This window comes from Neoarius graeffei, chromosome 13, assembly GCF_027579695.1.
Source record: "Neoarius graeffei isolate fNeoGra1 chromosome 13, fNeoGra1.pri, whole genome shotgun sequence".
Lineage (NCBI taxonomy): Eukaryota > Metazoa > Chordata > Actinopteri > Siluriformes > Ariidae > Neoarius > Neoarius graeffei.
Genome location: NC_083581.1, coordinates 37,606,362 through 37,621,988, shown reverse-complemented (window position 1 = coordinate 37,621,988; position 15,627 = coordinate 37,606,362). Strand labels below are relative to the sequence as shown.

The 15,627-nt window shown below is 40.1% G+C and overlaps 2 protein-coding genes across 8 annotated transcripts in view; both read left to right on the top strand.

The window, feature by feature from the left end:
* The window catches only part of LOC132896672 (NACHT, LRR and PYD domains-containing protein 12-like), a 32,380-nt gene extending 26,934 nt beyond the window's left edge, over positions 1 to 5,446 (top strand). For all 3 annotated transcript variants that reach the window (XM_060937666.1, XM_060937667.1, XM_060937665.1), the window contains exons 14-15: positions 1,598 to 1,768; positions 5,152 to 5,446. In XM_060937666.1, coding sequence (XP_060793649.1) covers positions 1,598 to 1,768; positions 5,152 to 5,314 — 334 coding nt within the window. In that variant the 3' untranslated portion in view covers positions 5,315 to 5,446. The remainder of the gene's footprint in view (positions 1 to 1,597; positions 1,769 to 5,151) is intronic.
* A 1,515-nt stretch (positions 5,447 to 6,961) lies between these two features.
* Positions 6,962 to 14,517, top strand: LOC132896681 (complement C1q tumor necrosis factor-related protein 7). 5 transcript variants are annotated; one of them, XM_060937682.1, is made up of 4 exons: positions 6,962 to 8,364; positions 10,133 to 10,201; positions 11,669 to 11,908; positions 13,204 to 14,517. In XM_060937682.1, the coding sequence occupies exons 3-4, from the start codon at positions 11,677 to 11,679 to the stop codon at positions 13,830 to 13,832; spliced, it is 861 nt and encodes a 286-aa protein (XP_060793665.1). In that variant the 5' UTR covers positions 6,962 to 8,364; positions 10,133 to 10,201; positions 11,669 to 11,676; the 3' UTR covers positions 13,833 to 14,517. The 5 variants fall into 5 exon arrangements, with proteins under 5 accessions (XP_060793665.1, XP_060793664.1, XP_060793666.1 ...); XM_060937681.1 differs by having other exon boundaries at positions 10,064 to 10,201; XM_060937683.1 differs by lacking the exon at positions 10,133 to 10,201.
* Positions 14,518 to 15,627: the final 1,110 nt, after the last annotated feature.

Genomic DNA, 15,627 nt, shown 5'->3' with positions numbered 1-15,627 from the left:
GACTCAGCAGGTGAGAGTGGTTGCAATGGCTTCTTCATTCGGATTTATTGGAGATTCTTCGGATTCCTCAGATAATAATACATCTGACTGTGATAGTCCTGAAATTGGACTGTGTGTACATGCTACTGCTATACACATAGAACCGTATCAGTTTGAACCATCGGAAAGTGAATCTGATAGTAACACGTCGGCCACGGCGGCCCCCACCTTATGAAATAAAGCCAGAGAACAAAGCCGTCTAGAGAATTGGATAGACTTGAACTGACAGTCTGATGTGACTCTCATTAAAACAGGATAGGTGTTATAACTTATGCAACATACATGTACATGCATGCATTTTCACTGATAAAACATAAAAGGCTAATTAAATAATCAGATGAACTGAGACAATCACATTCTGAAGCAAATTAAATAATCTTATGCCGGTAACTTAAATACACAATACAAGTTACATGTATTAATCTAAATGCAGGCAAACAACGAGTGGTGTTGTTATGTAACCAAATGAGAGTCGCATCTTACCCAACTGTGTTCTCACTTCTTGAAGGCTGAGCTTGTGGCCGATTGTTTTGAAACAATCTGACTTTAAGTTCTTCATTCATTCGCTTCTTCCACATAAGGGTGAGATATTGCTGCTGAGGCAAGCATATCCAGCGGAGGGGGAAAAAAGCATATCCAGCGTAGAAATCTGACGACTGGTCCACTCATTCTCCATTTTCTCCATATTGAGTACTCCGCCATTACTGCTCAGCTCACACTCCGAGAGAACTGGTGCAACTGAACTTACTTTCCTTTTCTTGTAGTTTTCTTTTCCTTTAATTTTTGGTACTGCACCCTCTTTCAATACGGGCTTATAGCCAATGCTCCTCAACAGATCAGAGGTTTCGTATGAGTCTTCAGTAAAATGTGCAGAGCAGAGGAGAGACCACTTCGGAGGCACCCAATCCGTGAATTTCTCGCAAAATGCGTCCAAATCTTTGCAGTTTGAACATTCTTGGGCCATGAATGCAACATAAATCCACCTTCTGTCGTGTTGCTGCACCCGCCAGCAACACATCTACATGGCATGGCGATAAATTAGCTCAGAATGGAGGCTCGGAGTTGCAGTCAGCTCTGTGTCCCTGTATAGCGGAAATGGCGATGAGACCAATAGACTTCCTGCTGTGACGTTATGGATGTCAAGGTCATTCACTCAGACCGCTACCGATATAAATCACTTTAATTGTAAAAATTACTATATTAGATTTATTGTTAATGCTTAAAACTATTCCTGTGCCATTCTTGAGGTCTCAAGGCATTTATAAACAAAAAGTGAGGCCATGGCTCTGTGTATATGCTTTAAGGATCTCTGATGTCCTGTATATGCTTATAAAGCTAATTTAAGGTACACAATATGCACATTGTTAGGTAAAAAAAAAAACATATTAAAGTGAACAATTGAGAGAAGGTTATATCTTTAGCGCTCTTTCTTTAATGTTTGGATTTAACTCATCTAGTCTACTGAAGCCACTTCAAATCCTGTACTGTTAAAGGAAAAGATTTAATGATAAAAGGTGAATGAAATGGTGCTAACTGATGACTGAATTTGCTCATACAGCGTGGACCAGTGTGAACTTGACTCACAAATATGCGCCTCCCTTGCCAAAACCCTGAGCCAGAACTCAAGTCTGAGAGAGCTGAGTCTGAGCAATAATAAGCTCGGAGATGTGGGCGTAGGGATGCTCTTCACTGAGCTACAGAGTGGACATCACACCCTGAAGATACTGAGGTAGAGTTAAATACAACTTAAATATCTTATAACAAAATCAGCATAACCATCAAACATTCAGCCATTTCAGAATGGTTTGATATCTTTAAACCTTTAATAACTTATGCAACTGGTGCAACCAAAAAGCATTCGCTCTATTGTTTGGAACTTGCGACTTCGAATCATGATTATGCCACAGCAATCCTTGGAATCAAAATTGGCCATGCTCTCTGAATAGGAGGTGTGATCTTACTCTCTCTTCCCTGTCAATCACACCAATACGAGCCAATCACGGGCATCTGCAAACTCATGTATGCAGAAGAGGGCGGATACTAAACTTGGAGGATAGTGCTATAAGTCATAGAGGATATTGCACAGTTACATGAAGATATGAAGTTTATTTTCAAGTGATGAACGTATTTTTCAACACAAGAAGATAAATTTCATATCTTCACGCCACTGTGTAATGTTCTTTTTATTATATGGACGCATCTACACACACACACACACACAAAAAAAAAACCCATAAGTTAATGAAAATAATTTTAATTTTGAACCAGATCTAGGATGTATTTTGTATGAAAAATACAAGTTTTTCAATGCGAGAGTGCAGGCACTTACTGATATATGCACAGAGGAAGTAGATATGCAGACTGTCAACAAAGCCAAAACATGTGTCTGAAATTGGTGTCGGTAAACTAGTGAGGGTCAGGCGATCGGCGAACAACGTGACGTGGAAAAGACAAAGAGCAAAAACGTAGAGGAAATAGCAAAAGGTCAGGAAACGCTAGAGACAGTCAGAAAAGATACAAGGCTCGGTATGTACTGAAATGGCAGGACAATACTTCGCTCTGGAGTGGTGTGAATGAGCGGCTTAAATAGTGGAAGCAGTGATTAAGTAAATGCATGACAGCTGTAGTTCAGTAGGCTGGGGACAGAAGGTGCTGTGTGTCATGGGAGTTGTAGTCCTGAGTGTTTGTAGTCTGCTCCTTCACACCGGGATTTCTGACATTCAACACAATAAGATAAACATATCTTCAAGCCAGCGTGTGATTTTCTTTTTATCATAAAGACACATTCATAAACAAAAAGAACCCAATTTTATCAAAACAATTCATTGATTTCCTTGCAAGTGACATATAGAGATTTATGTCACAGTTTTGGTTCTCCATGTCCCAGATGGAGCTCGTATGAAAAATACGAGTGATGTATTTTCCCAGTAAAACACTCGTGCCAATATCATATCATATCATATCATATCATATCATATCATATCATATCTTATTTTTTCACGGTCCAGTTTCCAATCAAATCCTGCACTATGATTGGCTGGTGAGTGGGTCCGTATCCTACGATACGGACCCCAGTTATGGACCCCGGTTACGGACCTCTGGTGACTCGCTCATTCACAATAGCAACAAACGTAGCATTTTTTGTCAACATTTATCTTTTTTTGAATAAGATTTATTTATAAGATTATCAAAAATCTTATCAATTTTTGCCAGCATTTCTCAGGAGAATAGCATTAATTTTACAGCATGGATAGCGATAACGACAGTCTTCACAGCGAAAACGAGTTTTACTACCCTGAGGAAGAAGAAATAAAAGAAAACATTTCAGGAGAAAGCTAAAAACCTCTAACTGTTGCTAACGGCGAGCAATAACATGGCTGAATCCTGAATGACTCCTATTTGTATAAATAGGGGACTACATAGGCGGCGACATGTAGTTTTTTTCCTGCCATGGAAGTGCACTTGTATACTGAGGAGGAAGCACTTTGCATTACAGCCATGAATGAGGATTCAAAATAGCATTAATTTTACGGCATGGATAGCGATAACGACAGTGTTCACAGCGAAAGGGAGTTTTACTACCCTGAGGAAGACAAAATAAAAACAGTTCAGGAGAAAGCTAAAAACCTCTAACTTGCTAACGCTGAGCAAAAACATGGCTGAATCCTGAATGACTCAATTTTGTATAAATAGGGGACTACATAGGTGGTAAAATATAGTTTTTTCCTGCCATGGAAGTGCACTTGTATACCGAGGAGGAAGCCATTTGCATTACAGCCGTGAATGAGGATTCAAAATGGTGGCTCGGCTTGGTTTTCCCTTTCGGGCGCTCTCGTTTTCTGTTAGAATTTGGTAAAGAAAAAAATAAATATATTATTTACCAGCTTAAGGTCGGTCCGTATGGTGAAATACCGTGACCTCGGCCTTGAATACTGACCTCGGCCCAGAGGGCCTCGCTCAGTACTTTCAAGACCTCGGTCACGGTATTTCACGATACGGACCTCCCAGCTGGTAAATAACATATATGTATATCATATCATATGACACTTTATTATTCCCATTTGGGAAAGTCCACTGTTACAGCAGCAGACGAGAGACAACAGAGAATGTAAGACAGACAATGTAGCAGAAGAAGAGTATTTAACAAAGTAAAAAAAAAACCAAGGTGCAAATATACAAACACTGTCTGCCCTCTTCTGCATACATGAGCTCACAGATGTTCATGATTGGCTAGTGTCGCTACGTTTGATAGGTTAGAGAATCAATTTTGCTGTCTTGGATTCCAAGAGATTCAAACTTGCCATGTCTGGATGACAAGGCGAACACTTTACCATACACATTCTTAAGCATAAAATTCAGTTTTGCTCGTTTGCAAACCACAAAATTTAATTCAAGTTTCAATTAAAAATTCAGAATATCAATTTCAAAGTAATAATGGTCACATTCAGATCCTTTAAATCCCAATTTCTATTGCCATGATTCTTACTCCATAGTACACTATATTCACATTACCACATTTAACAATTATTCGCCGAAGGTGAAGTGCATATCGGTGAATGAGAACCAAAACAAAGTCACAGTTATTATTCACTGATATTCACTGAGCCTGAGGCGAATAGTTGTTTTAGTCTAAATACACAGGTGATTATTTAGAAAAAAAATTTTTAATTTGTTTTAAAAAAATAATTTATTTCAAACTTCAAAAGTGCCATGCAAATGTAATAATGATGCGGCGCAGACTTGTCACTTATCTGCGCCGACTCACATAAAATATAGTTTTGAAATAAATAAAATAAATCACAATCCCACCTTACCTCTGAATAGTTTTAGACCAAACTTCGTTGCATCTTTAGTGCTTTTAGGAACAGCATTTTCTTTCATTTGTAATTCTTCCTCACGTACAGTGACAAAGCGATTGGCCGCTATTTTGCCGAGTGACTCGAGGTGATTATCAAGAAATAGTCTGAATTTCTCAACCAATCAGCGCGCATGATTTTCCTATAATCACCTCAGTATTTATACTAAAAAAGATTTACTGTTTTTTTTCTGGGTTTTTTTTTCTGACAGAGTACCTGTCATATAATGGTTGTCCTTATGCCTTCTACTTTGCAGACTGGCTAACTGTTCCCTGACTAACAGCAGTTGTGAGTTCTTGGCCCATGCACTAAGTTCAGGCACTACAGGCCTGTCAGAACTGGACCTGAGCGACAACAGCCTCAGCCAAAATGAAACCAGTTTCCTGCGCTCTATATTGAATATAAATCTTATACTGTGATAAGAATTACTACAACCCATGTGTCATTTATCTCAATTATGGGAGCCTCTGCATAGTTCTATAGCTCCCACAACAAATTCAGTCAATCATCTGGAATTATGCAGTGGGGCAAAAAAGTATTTAGTCAGTCACCAATTGTGCAAGTTCTCCCACTTAAAAAGATGAGAGAGGCCTGTAATTTTCATCATAGGTATACCTCAACTATGAGAGACAAAATGAGAAAAAAAAATCCAGAAAATCACATTGTCTGTCTGATTTTTAAAGAATTTATTTGCAAATTATGGTGGAAAATAAGTATTTGGTCAATAACAAAAGTTCATCTCAATACTTTGTTATATACCCTTTGTTGGCAATGACAGAGGTCAAACGTTTTCTGTAAGTCTTCACAAGGTTTTCACACACTGTTGCTGGCATTTTGGCCCATTCCTCCATGCAGATCTCCTCTAGAGCAGTGATGGTTTGGGGCTGTTGCTGGGCAACACGGACTTTCAACTCCCTCCAAAGATTTTCTATGGGGTTGAGATCTGGAGACTGGTTAGGCCACTCCAGGACCTTGAAATGCTTCTTACGAAGCCACTCCTTTGTTTCCCGTGCGGTGTGTTTGGGATCATTGTCATGCTGAAAGACCCAGCCACGTTTCATCTTCAATGTCCTTGCTGATGGAAGGAGGTTTTCACTCAAAATCTCACGATACATGGCCCCATTCATTCTTTCCTTTACACGGATCAGTCGTCCTGGTCCCTTTGCAGAAAAACAGCCCCAAAGCATGATGTTTCCACCCTCATGCTTCACAGTAGGTATGGTGTTCTTTGGATGCAACTCAGCATTCTTTCTCCTCCAAACACGACAAGTTGAGTTTTTACCAAAAAGTTCTATTTTGGTTTCATCTGACCATATGACATTCTCCCAATCCTCTTCTGGATCATCCAAATGCTCTCTAGCAAACTTCAGACAGGCCTGGACATGTACTGGCTTAAGCAGGGGGACACGTCTGACACTGCAGGATTCGAGTCCCTGGCGGCGTAGTGTGTTACTGATGGTAGCCTTTGTTACTTTGGTCCCAGCTCTCTGCAGGTCATTCACTAGGTCCCCCCGTGTGGTTCTGGGATTTTTGCTCACCATTCTTGTGATCATTTTGACCCCACGGGGTGAGAGCTTGCGTGGAGCCCCAGATCGAGGGAGATTATCAGTGGTCTTGTATGTCTTCCATTTTCTAATAATTGCTCCCACAGTTGATTTCTTCACACCGAGCTGCTTACCTATTGCAGATTCAGTCTTCCCAGCCTGGTGCAGGTCTACAATTTTGTTTCTGGTGTCCTTTGACAGCTCTTTGGTCTTGGCCATAGTGGAGTTTGGAGTGTGACTGTTTGAGGTTGTGGACAGGTGTCTTTTATACTGATAACGAGTTCAAACAGGTGCCATTAATCCAGGTAACGAGTGGAGGACAGAGGAGCCTCTTAAAGAAGAAGTTACAGGTCTGTGAGAGCCAGAAATCTTGCTTGTTTGTAGGTGACCAAATACTTATTTTACCGAATAATTTACCAATTAATTCATTAAAAATCCTACAATGTGATTTCCTGGATTCTTTCCCCCCATTCTGTCTCTCATAGTTGAAGTGTGCCTATGATGAAAATTACAGGCCTCTCTCATCTTTTTAAGTGAGAGAACTTGCACAATTGGTGGCTGACTAAATACTTTTTTTGCCCCACTGTAATTCCTCTTCAAAGGTGTCAGAAAGGTCAATTTATGAAATATATTTTCTCTTTTTTTTAATTAGCTGGTGTTTATTTTTAGGGAAGAATTGTAAGAAGTTAAAACCAAACTTACACATGTTAAAATTCTTTAGAAGCACTATAAAAAAATGTATATTAATAAAAAATGTGTTTCTAAAAAAAGGAGAGGTTTATTATTATTTTTTTCAAGACTTCAAGCATATGCAAGGGATAAAACCCTTGGGGTTGTGCTGTTATAGGAAACTAATCAACAACAGGGTGGTGTGACATGAAGCGGAGTTACTCATCTTGTCTGAAGTGTTTTATTCCCCTTATACCACATAGACCATATTTTGCCAATGAATACATTCATTTCTTTATTTGTTATTCGACAACATGTCAATTTTTATCCGTTTCTAGTAACATTTAATGTTGTGGAATGTTCACAAAACAAGTTTGTTCCTGTTTGTACGTCTCTTTTTGGTTTTCTCTTGAAGTTAATAAAACCAAAAACTAGCTTGTTGTGTTATCAAGTCCTGAAGACTTTTCCCTGTCGGAAAACCGACCGACCGCAAAAAAGCGCTGACACAGAAAACATCAACGACTTTTCTTTGTCAAATAAACATGTGATCGTTGATATGTGAGGAAATTTTTATTTAATATTCATGGAAGGAATCTTCAGTGTCAGGACTTTGTCAGGAAGAAAGTCTTCAGGAAAGAGGTTATGGTGTAAGAGGAATAAAACACTCTTGAATAACGCATGCTGTTATTGGAAACTGCCACTTAGTCGTTGATTATTTTCCTATAACCACTGCTGTAATGCACTTCTCTCAGAAATAAATGCAAATGCAAGCGTTCTAGACTATTCCAATCATTTCAGCATGACCCGTATTATCAGTGACATAATGGGGAACTGGCCTTTGAGATCATTCTGTCCGTTTTCTTGGCTCGAGGACGCAGAAAGAGGAGGAGATCGACGAGCAGGGAGGGGTCAAAACCAGGCATCAAAGCTAGACATGCATAAATATTCAAAGCTAAAAGAGGAGAGAGGGAGTAGGGAAGGGCAGAGTTCTGCTAGACAGATGCAGAGATTACAGCAGTTGAAAGAACTCTGGAGAAGCTTGCTTTTCCAATGTGGGCTGCACAAACAATCGAGCTACATAAACAGATGTTGCAGAACTTAGATGGTCGAGAAGAAGAAGAGTCCTGACAGACAAAACAGGCCAGAGGGAGTTGCTAAAATGCCCATGACCACATAAGAGCAAAAACAGGCTGTTTCCTTTGGAATCATTACCGCAGTCAGACTGGACTACAGTTTACGAGGAAAAAACAAAAAAGGTACTCTTTTTTTTTTTGGCATTCATGTCCTTCTGAATTACATCACAACACTGTGTAACATTCAAGCCTACTTTAAACTGCGCAACACTTTTCAAATTGTCATGCTTGTAATAGCTGAAGTGAGTTTATCTGTTACATGATGTTAATGTTAATGAGTTCTACTAAAAATACTGCATGTTCGTGCTTGGCTGTGAATGCTGATAACTTGGCTGTAACGACTGGCGTGTACTGCAGAAGCCATGAGTCATTTGAATTACTCTGAGGACTCATGGGAACACATCATTCCTGTTCACCACACTTGTGCTTGTGTATGCACAACTGCATGGCAGAACAAGGCAACAGAACGGTGTGCTGTTTAATGCATGGACGCACTGGGCCTCATTTATCAGTTGTCTTGTAAAGTTGCGTGTAAATGTTTTTGTAGGCCAAACTGAATGAAACATTCCTGCCAGATTTACAAACGTTTCACTGATTTTCCTTATACTCACATGATAAATGCTAATACATTTGTAAATTAAACACGTTCACGGCATATTTACATTTAGTCACACCTACAAAACTCCATAAAAGGCAAAGCTTACAGACCGAAAACAAAATGACGACTAAACAGTCAGTCATGCAATAATGAAGCCTGGCTCTTACAGTGCATCATATGGAGTTGACAATATGATGTAAATGCAGAGCAAATGGACATTTTGCAGAGGCTTCACTAACCGTGTCGTGTACAGGCGTCTGGTCGAACTCTATGGATGAACAAGCCACATGACTAGCCTGTGATTGGTTCTTACAAATCAGGCATGACCAAGCTGATTCATTCTAAAATGAATAACTGATGCATTATCTTCCGGTACTAGTAAAAAGTGTCATGAAATTGTAATAGCGCCACCTGCTGTACTGGAGCACTTGTAAATGATGACCAGTGCAAAAGAACAGTATATGAGTATGCAGCGGCACAGTGGTGTAAGTGGTTAGCACTGTCGCCTCACAGCAGGAAGGTTCCGGGTTCGAGCCCAGTGGCCGACAGGGTCTTTCTGCATGGAGTTTGCATGTTCTTCCCGTGTCTGCATGGAGTTTCTCCCACAGTCCAAAGATATGCAGGTTAGGTTAATTGGTGGCTCTAAATTGTCCGTGAGTGTGAATGGTTGAGAGGAGAAAACCTCTATAATAATCTAGTAGAAGGCAATGGGAAACCACTACTATAATGTTCCCTAGACACTTTGATGGCTGAAGCTGTCAGAGAGCAGCCATGTCGCCGTAGTGATATGCCAAAATGGTCGGATGGATGGGAGTATGCAAGGATACATGCTCCTTCCAAAAGAATGGGTGCCGATTCTTTTGTCCTAATTGTATGGATGTTTTTTTTTCTCTCAATTTGTGGATTTGCTTTGGATCAGATTTCTATTAATTGGATTTAAAGTTGACATTGTCCTCTATATGCAGTATTAAATTACAATAACTCATTAACAGTTACATTAGTTGAAGCCAAACAATTGAGCTGCGTCTACTTACATGTAAATTTACACAAACTCAGAAGGTGTTTCTCCAAACGAACTTGATTTTCACATCTGCTGCATTTCTTCTGTAGGTTCTCCTGGAATTTTTTTTCTGTATTAATTCAATCGTAGCCAGCTTGAAAAATGAGGCCCACTGTGTGTGTCAGTCTAACATCTATAATAAACTGAGAACTCTTCTTTTCCAGTCCATTGTCAACACAGTGTGTGTCTTCTTGCATTTCCATCCTGCTTATAAATTGCTTTCTGGATCACAGCTGCCGCACGTCATCCATCGTTCATGGAAATCCCCAACAACGAATGGAGTTTCATTACAGAGTAATTCAGTGAGTCCAACTAAAACATTTTGCTCTGAATGATATCATGGTTGCGCGTTTATGATCCAGTTACAACTCATGCTGGATAGAATTGCAAACCCCAAGTGGCTGAAGTTGGCCTTTATTCAGTCCTCAATCTCATATTCACTCATCAAACCTAGCATAGATTGTGTTTCGATAGAATTGATGCAACCATTTACTTATATTTTACGACCAATGTTATGAAATATAATGACAAAAAAAAATCAGGGCTTTAAAGCAATTCGAGCCACAGTGATCTAGATCATCTAATTTCATGTTCGTTTTTAACGAATCTGCCCGTTTTTGCCCTTCTGTTTGCAGGAAAACCAAAACTTGGCCATTATCTCTGATGTTTGAACTTATTTATATATATATTTTTCCCTTATTAAATGCCATTGCTGTTGCTAAAGGAGTTATAATATCAATGTCCTGTGACCTGAGTGCAGCATGACTGCTAACTTCTGACTGGAATAACAATTTTTTTATACATATAAACCCTGAAATTGCAAAAATCCCACAGTGTTTTTCTCTCTGAGTCTTTGCAGCAGCCAGGTTCTGAACTTTATTACCAGATAAAACAAATAATCAGTGCTACAACTCCAGGAAGAACACCAAGACTCTGAGATGCATGAGAAAACATGCATCTCTGGGAACGTAGGCCAGTAAGGGAATCCCTGATTATTTGTGGGTGTGTGTTTGCATTTTATAGGCAAACTTGTTTTCCAGTACACATCATTCTACCCATTTGAGCACACATCTGGCCTTGGTGTGTGGCTAGCCAAGTCCTAAGTGTGATATGTAATCTGGTTCTTTCTCAACAGAGTTCGGCTTACTCTGAAAGACCATGGGAAGAGAGAGAGAGGAAACAGAAAACATGACTGAGATAGTTTGCACCATATGAGCCCTAATTCTCAAATGATCTGACAATAAACCTTAGATTTGATTTGGAAGAATTGGTCAAACTTCCTATGGGGGGTGAGTGGGATTAATTAGAATTCCTTTGGAACAGGCGGGATTAGTTTAAAAAGTTCTGTAGGCGTGAGTGGGATTGCTCAGAATTTTTTTGGAAGTGAGATAAAGAAAAACAGTCCTGTGCACTACTACTATTACTATTACTACTACAAGACCAATATAGCGAAAAAAAAAAGTAGTGGAAGTCTATTTAAGCTAAAATTGTTAATAAAAAATACTATACATGTGGCTTAATGCCTTACTGCAATGCCTTACTTGCCCCCTTGAGGATCCATCTCCCAATGTTTGAAGGTGAAATTGTGCCATTAAGCTGTAGACTGGAGTGTGATGTGTGATTTGAGTGTAACAGACAACCATTCATTTTTTTGCTACATTAGCATTGCACTCAAAAGTAGCCTTAATCTTTATCAATAAGGCCCTAAAGGATACTTCACTGAGAAAGCTTGATCATTTACAGGCATGACGTGTCTGTGCCCTTTCTAGGTCTGAAGATGCGGGCGATTGTGGGCATCATGTGTCTGTGCCAGTGTGTCGTTGGTCAGCTGTTGGAGGCCAAAGCAAAGACAACTTCACCGCGATTTATTTGCAGTGTCCCAGGTCTACCGGGTACGCCGGGGAAGCCGGGACCACCCGGGCCTTCAGGGGCTGAAGGCCATGTTGGAATTCCGGGAAGAGACGGCAGGGATGGTCGGAAAGGAGAGAAAGGCGAGAAGGGGGAAATGGGTATGCACAGGAATGAACTCAACAGCTAGTAGTACTAACACTCTGTAGACACATGAAAGCAAAGCAGCATAAGACCAGAAAATCTATTCGTATTTTCCCCCAGTGATCAAATCTGGCAAATATCTCAGTTAATAATCTTGAAATGTTTGCTCCATGTCTATTCTCAGAGATATCAGTTTTCTTTGATTCCTCTCCAGATCTGCTAGCATTGCTCTGAGTTCCTCTAACAGATGGAATTAAGAAAGGCTTAGAATGTATTTTTTTCTAATGACTGTGCTCACATGTTTTAGTGTTGGCACTTGAGAACGTTGTTGTAATGTCGGAGAACTGAGGAGTCATTCAAACCAATAGTTTGTATTTGTCACTTTACTACATCATACCTAATTTGCACAGAATTGAGAAAACCTCAATTCAAATGTCATTTATTGCACTCTGGGTCTTACACACATACTCTGAAAATGAATACTCACTGGTCACTTGATAGTGTGAACATAGCTATGGATGACTGGTATAGTGATTACATTACAGGCATTTACCGGTAGCAGACGTTCTTATCCAGAGCGACATACAACACGACCCTGATGTATCCACAGCAGTGGGCAGCCCAGGGAGCAGTTGGGGGTGAGGTGCCTTGTTCAAGGGCACTTCAGCCATTCCTGCTGGTCCAAAGCTGCTTCTCTAACCTTTAGGCCATAACTTCCCCAAAAAACTGTCAGGATTCAAACTCTCAATCTTCTGACAAGGACGAAATCTTTGACAGTTGTGCCACCCAGGAACTGAATAGCTAATGTGTTTAGAACTTATGAGTCAAAAAGTCAAAGTCCCTCTCATGCCAGAATCTGATCTTCCCAGGCAGTCTCCAGTTCCAGTACTAACCAACTCTTTAAGGTGTATGGGTGTGGCACCGATCTCTGTTTCAATAACCCTCGGCCTCTCACCTATCCAGCTAGGGTTACAGTGAGGGGCTAGTCCTCTGGTAACCGTGAGAGTTTGACTCCCCACTCACATCTGTATTGCATCATGCTTTGCCAGACCGTAGTAGGTACCATTTTTATGATGGTCTTTGGTATGACCCAATTGCGAGTAGAACTCGCAACCTCCCAATCGAGAGGCAGACACACTAACCACTAGGCCAACTCGTGGTTTAGAACTTATGAGCATGCACTTAGTCTCTCTTATTGAATTATGTCTCTCTTAGGAATGGTATAGCATGTTTCTCTGAAGATATTGTAAAAAAAAACAAAAAAACAGAGGTATGGATGATAGTCTCATTATCCTGTCTTTGAACTCCATAGGAATTAAAGGAAAAGTTGGGCCAACTGGCAAAATTGGTGAGCGTGGAGAAAGAGGTCCAACAGGTAAGCGAGGCCCAGAGGGTGACAATGGAAACTTGGGACATCCAGGACCCCAAGGACGGCCTGGACTGAGAGGACAAAAGGGTCAAAGGGGCCCACGAGGAATACCAGGCAAGTGCCTCTGTGGCAGCCTGGCACCCAAGTCAGCCTTCTCCGTGGCCATCACTAGCAGCTACCCGGCTGAGCAAGCACCAATCAAGTTCAACAAAGTCTTATTTGACGAGGGCGGCCATTACAACCCACAGACAGGCAAATTCATATGTGCATACCCCGGCATCTATTACTTTTCCTATGACATCACGCTGGCCAATAAGCACTTAGCCATCGGCCTGGTGCAGAACGGGAAATACCGCATTAAGACATATGATGCCAACACGGGGAATCACGACGTCGCTTCTGGCTCGACGGTGATATTCCTCAACCCAGAGGATGAAGTGTGGCTGGAGATCTTCTTTAAAGACCAAAACGGCCTGTTTTCAGATCCGAGCTGGGCCGACAGTCTCTTTTCAGGGTTTCTGCTCTATGCAGATACTAGTTACCTGGATACACTGTCAGAAGACTATTCTTAAATCACTGTAAGGATGAAATATATTTTATTAAGATGAACTCTATGGGCTTGGACTAATATATTATTTTCAGTATAAACAAATGAACAAATAAGGGAAATATTAACTTATCTGATGATTGCAAATGATACACAGGTCTTCGTTTTTGACCATTATTTTTGTTTCGAACAAACAGATGTACTTCAGGAAGTTTTATTCTGCATGTCGATGGACTACTAAACCCCCCTGGTCCTATGACATCTTCCATGGTTGTCCCTTATGATGGTGGTGCTGACTCTTGATGTATATAGTGCCAGTTTACTATTTCCAGTACACATTTTCTTATGAGCACAAATCTTTATGGAGTGATTGCTAAAACGATCAAAATGGTTGAAGTAGTTGTAATCTGAAGATGTGTGGAATGAAGCACAAAATTCCAGTCTCTGGATTCTTCAAAGAAAGGTGTGTCAAATGAGCCACTGGCCAAAAGAGTCTTGTTTATATTCACATAAAATAAGGACAAGATAAGAGAAGAGAAGGCAGTTTTCTCCTTCTTATGATCTGTGTCTTCTGAAGTCTGCATTTTCTGCTCAATAAAAGCACTACTGGTATGTGAATGACTCCAAATGTCGTCCATTCCGACAAGCAACTCTCTCTGCTTCAGCATGTAACTGCCTGTGATAATAAACAACCGATTATTTTGAATCAATCAGTGAAGTGTACAAAGTCTACATAGTCTAACAGATGCACTTTTGTGAAAGATCTATTCAAGTTTTGCTTCATTCCTGTCCTGCTAGCAGCACACATGTCTGAGACAAACTCAATTTCCTAACATTTCCTGTGTATTTCAGCACTTAAATCAAACTAAATTAAATTATCCATGCTAAAAAAAAAGAGAGAAAGCAACACAACAAAATGAAAAACAGAGCACAGAACTGGACTGCAAAACAAAAATGTGTTCTCTATGAGGAATATCCAGTCATCTACAGGACAAAAAGACAGGCTGCACATGGTCTTCATCCTCACGAGATTAGATTAGATTAGATTAGATTAGATTAGATTAGATTAGATTAGATTAGATTAGATTAGATTAGATTAGATTAGATTAGATTAGATTAGATTAGATTAGATTAGATTAGATAGAACTTTATTGATCCCTTTGGGATTTCCCTCAGGGAAATTAAAATTCCAGTAGCATCATTACAGGATAAACAGAGAATAGAAATAGAGAAAAACTTCTAGATAAATTAAATTAAATTAGGTATTTGCATATACAAATATAAAAAAGAATAAGAATAATATGGGGAGGGGGGGAAGAGCCAACGGAAGAGGTATTGCACATTATCCGGTATTGCTTATTGTTAGGCTAGGCTACTGCTCCTTCCCGTCCGTCCTCTGCCCTCCTGTTCCCCCTCCTCCCCCCCAGAGAGGAGTTGTACAGTCTGATGGCGTGAGGGACAAAGGAGTTTTTAAGTCCGTTAGTCCTGCACTTGGGAAGGAGCATTCTGTCACTGAACAGGCTCCTCTAGACATGAACACAATTATTATTATTATTTTTTTTTACAAATACTCGTCTGTTGTTTTCTCATGTGTCATAACTGCTGAGCTGCTACTGGAGATTTTAGTTTCGATACCACAGGCAGTGTGACAAGTGTGTCGAAGAGAACCACTGCTATATCAACACTGTCTTCGAACAAACACTGTATCACAAAATGTAGGGAAGTAAACCTAAGAAGAAACCAAGAAGCCTTTATTTGTCACACGTACACTCAAGCACAGACTTAAGCACACAGTGAAATTTAACCTCTGCATTTAACCC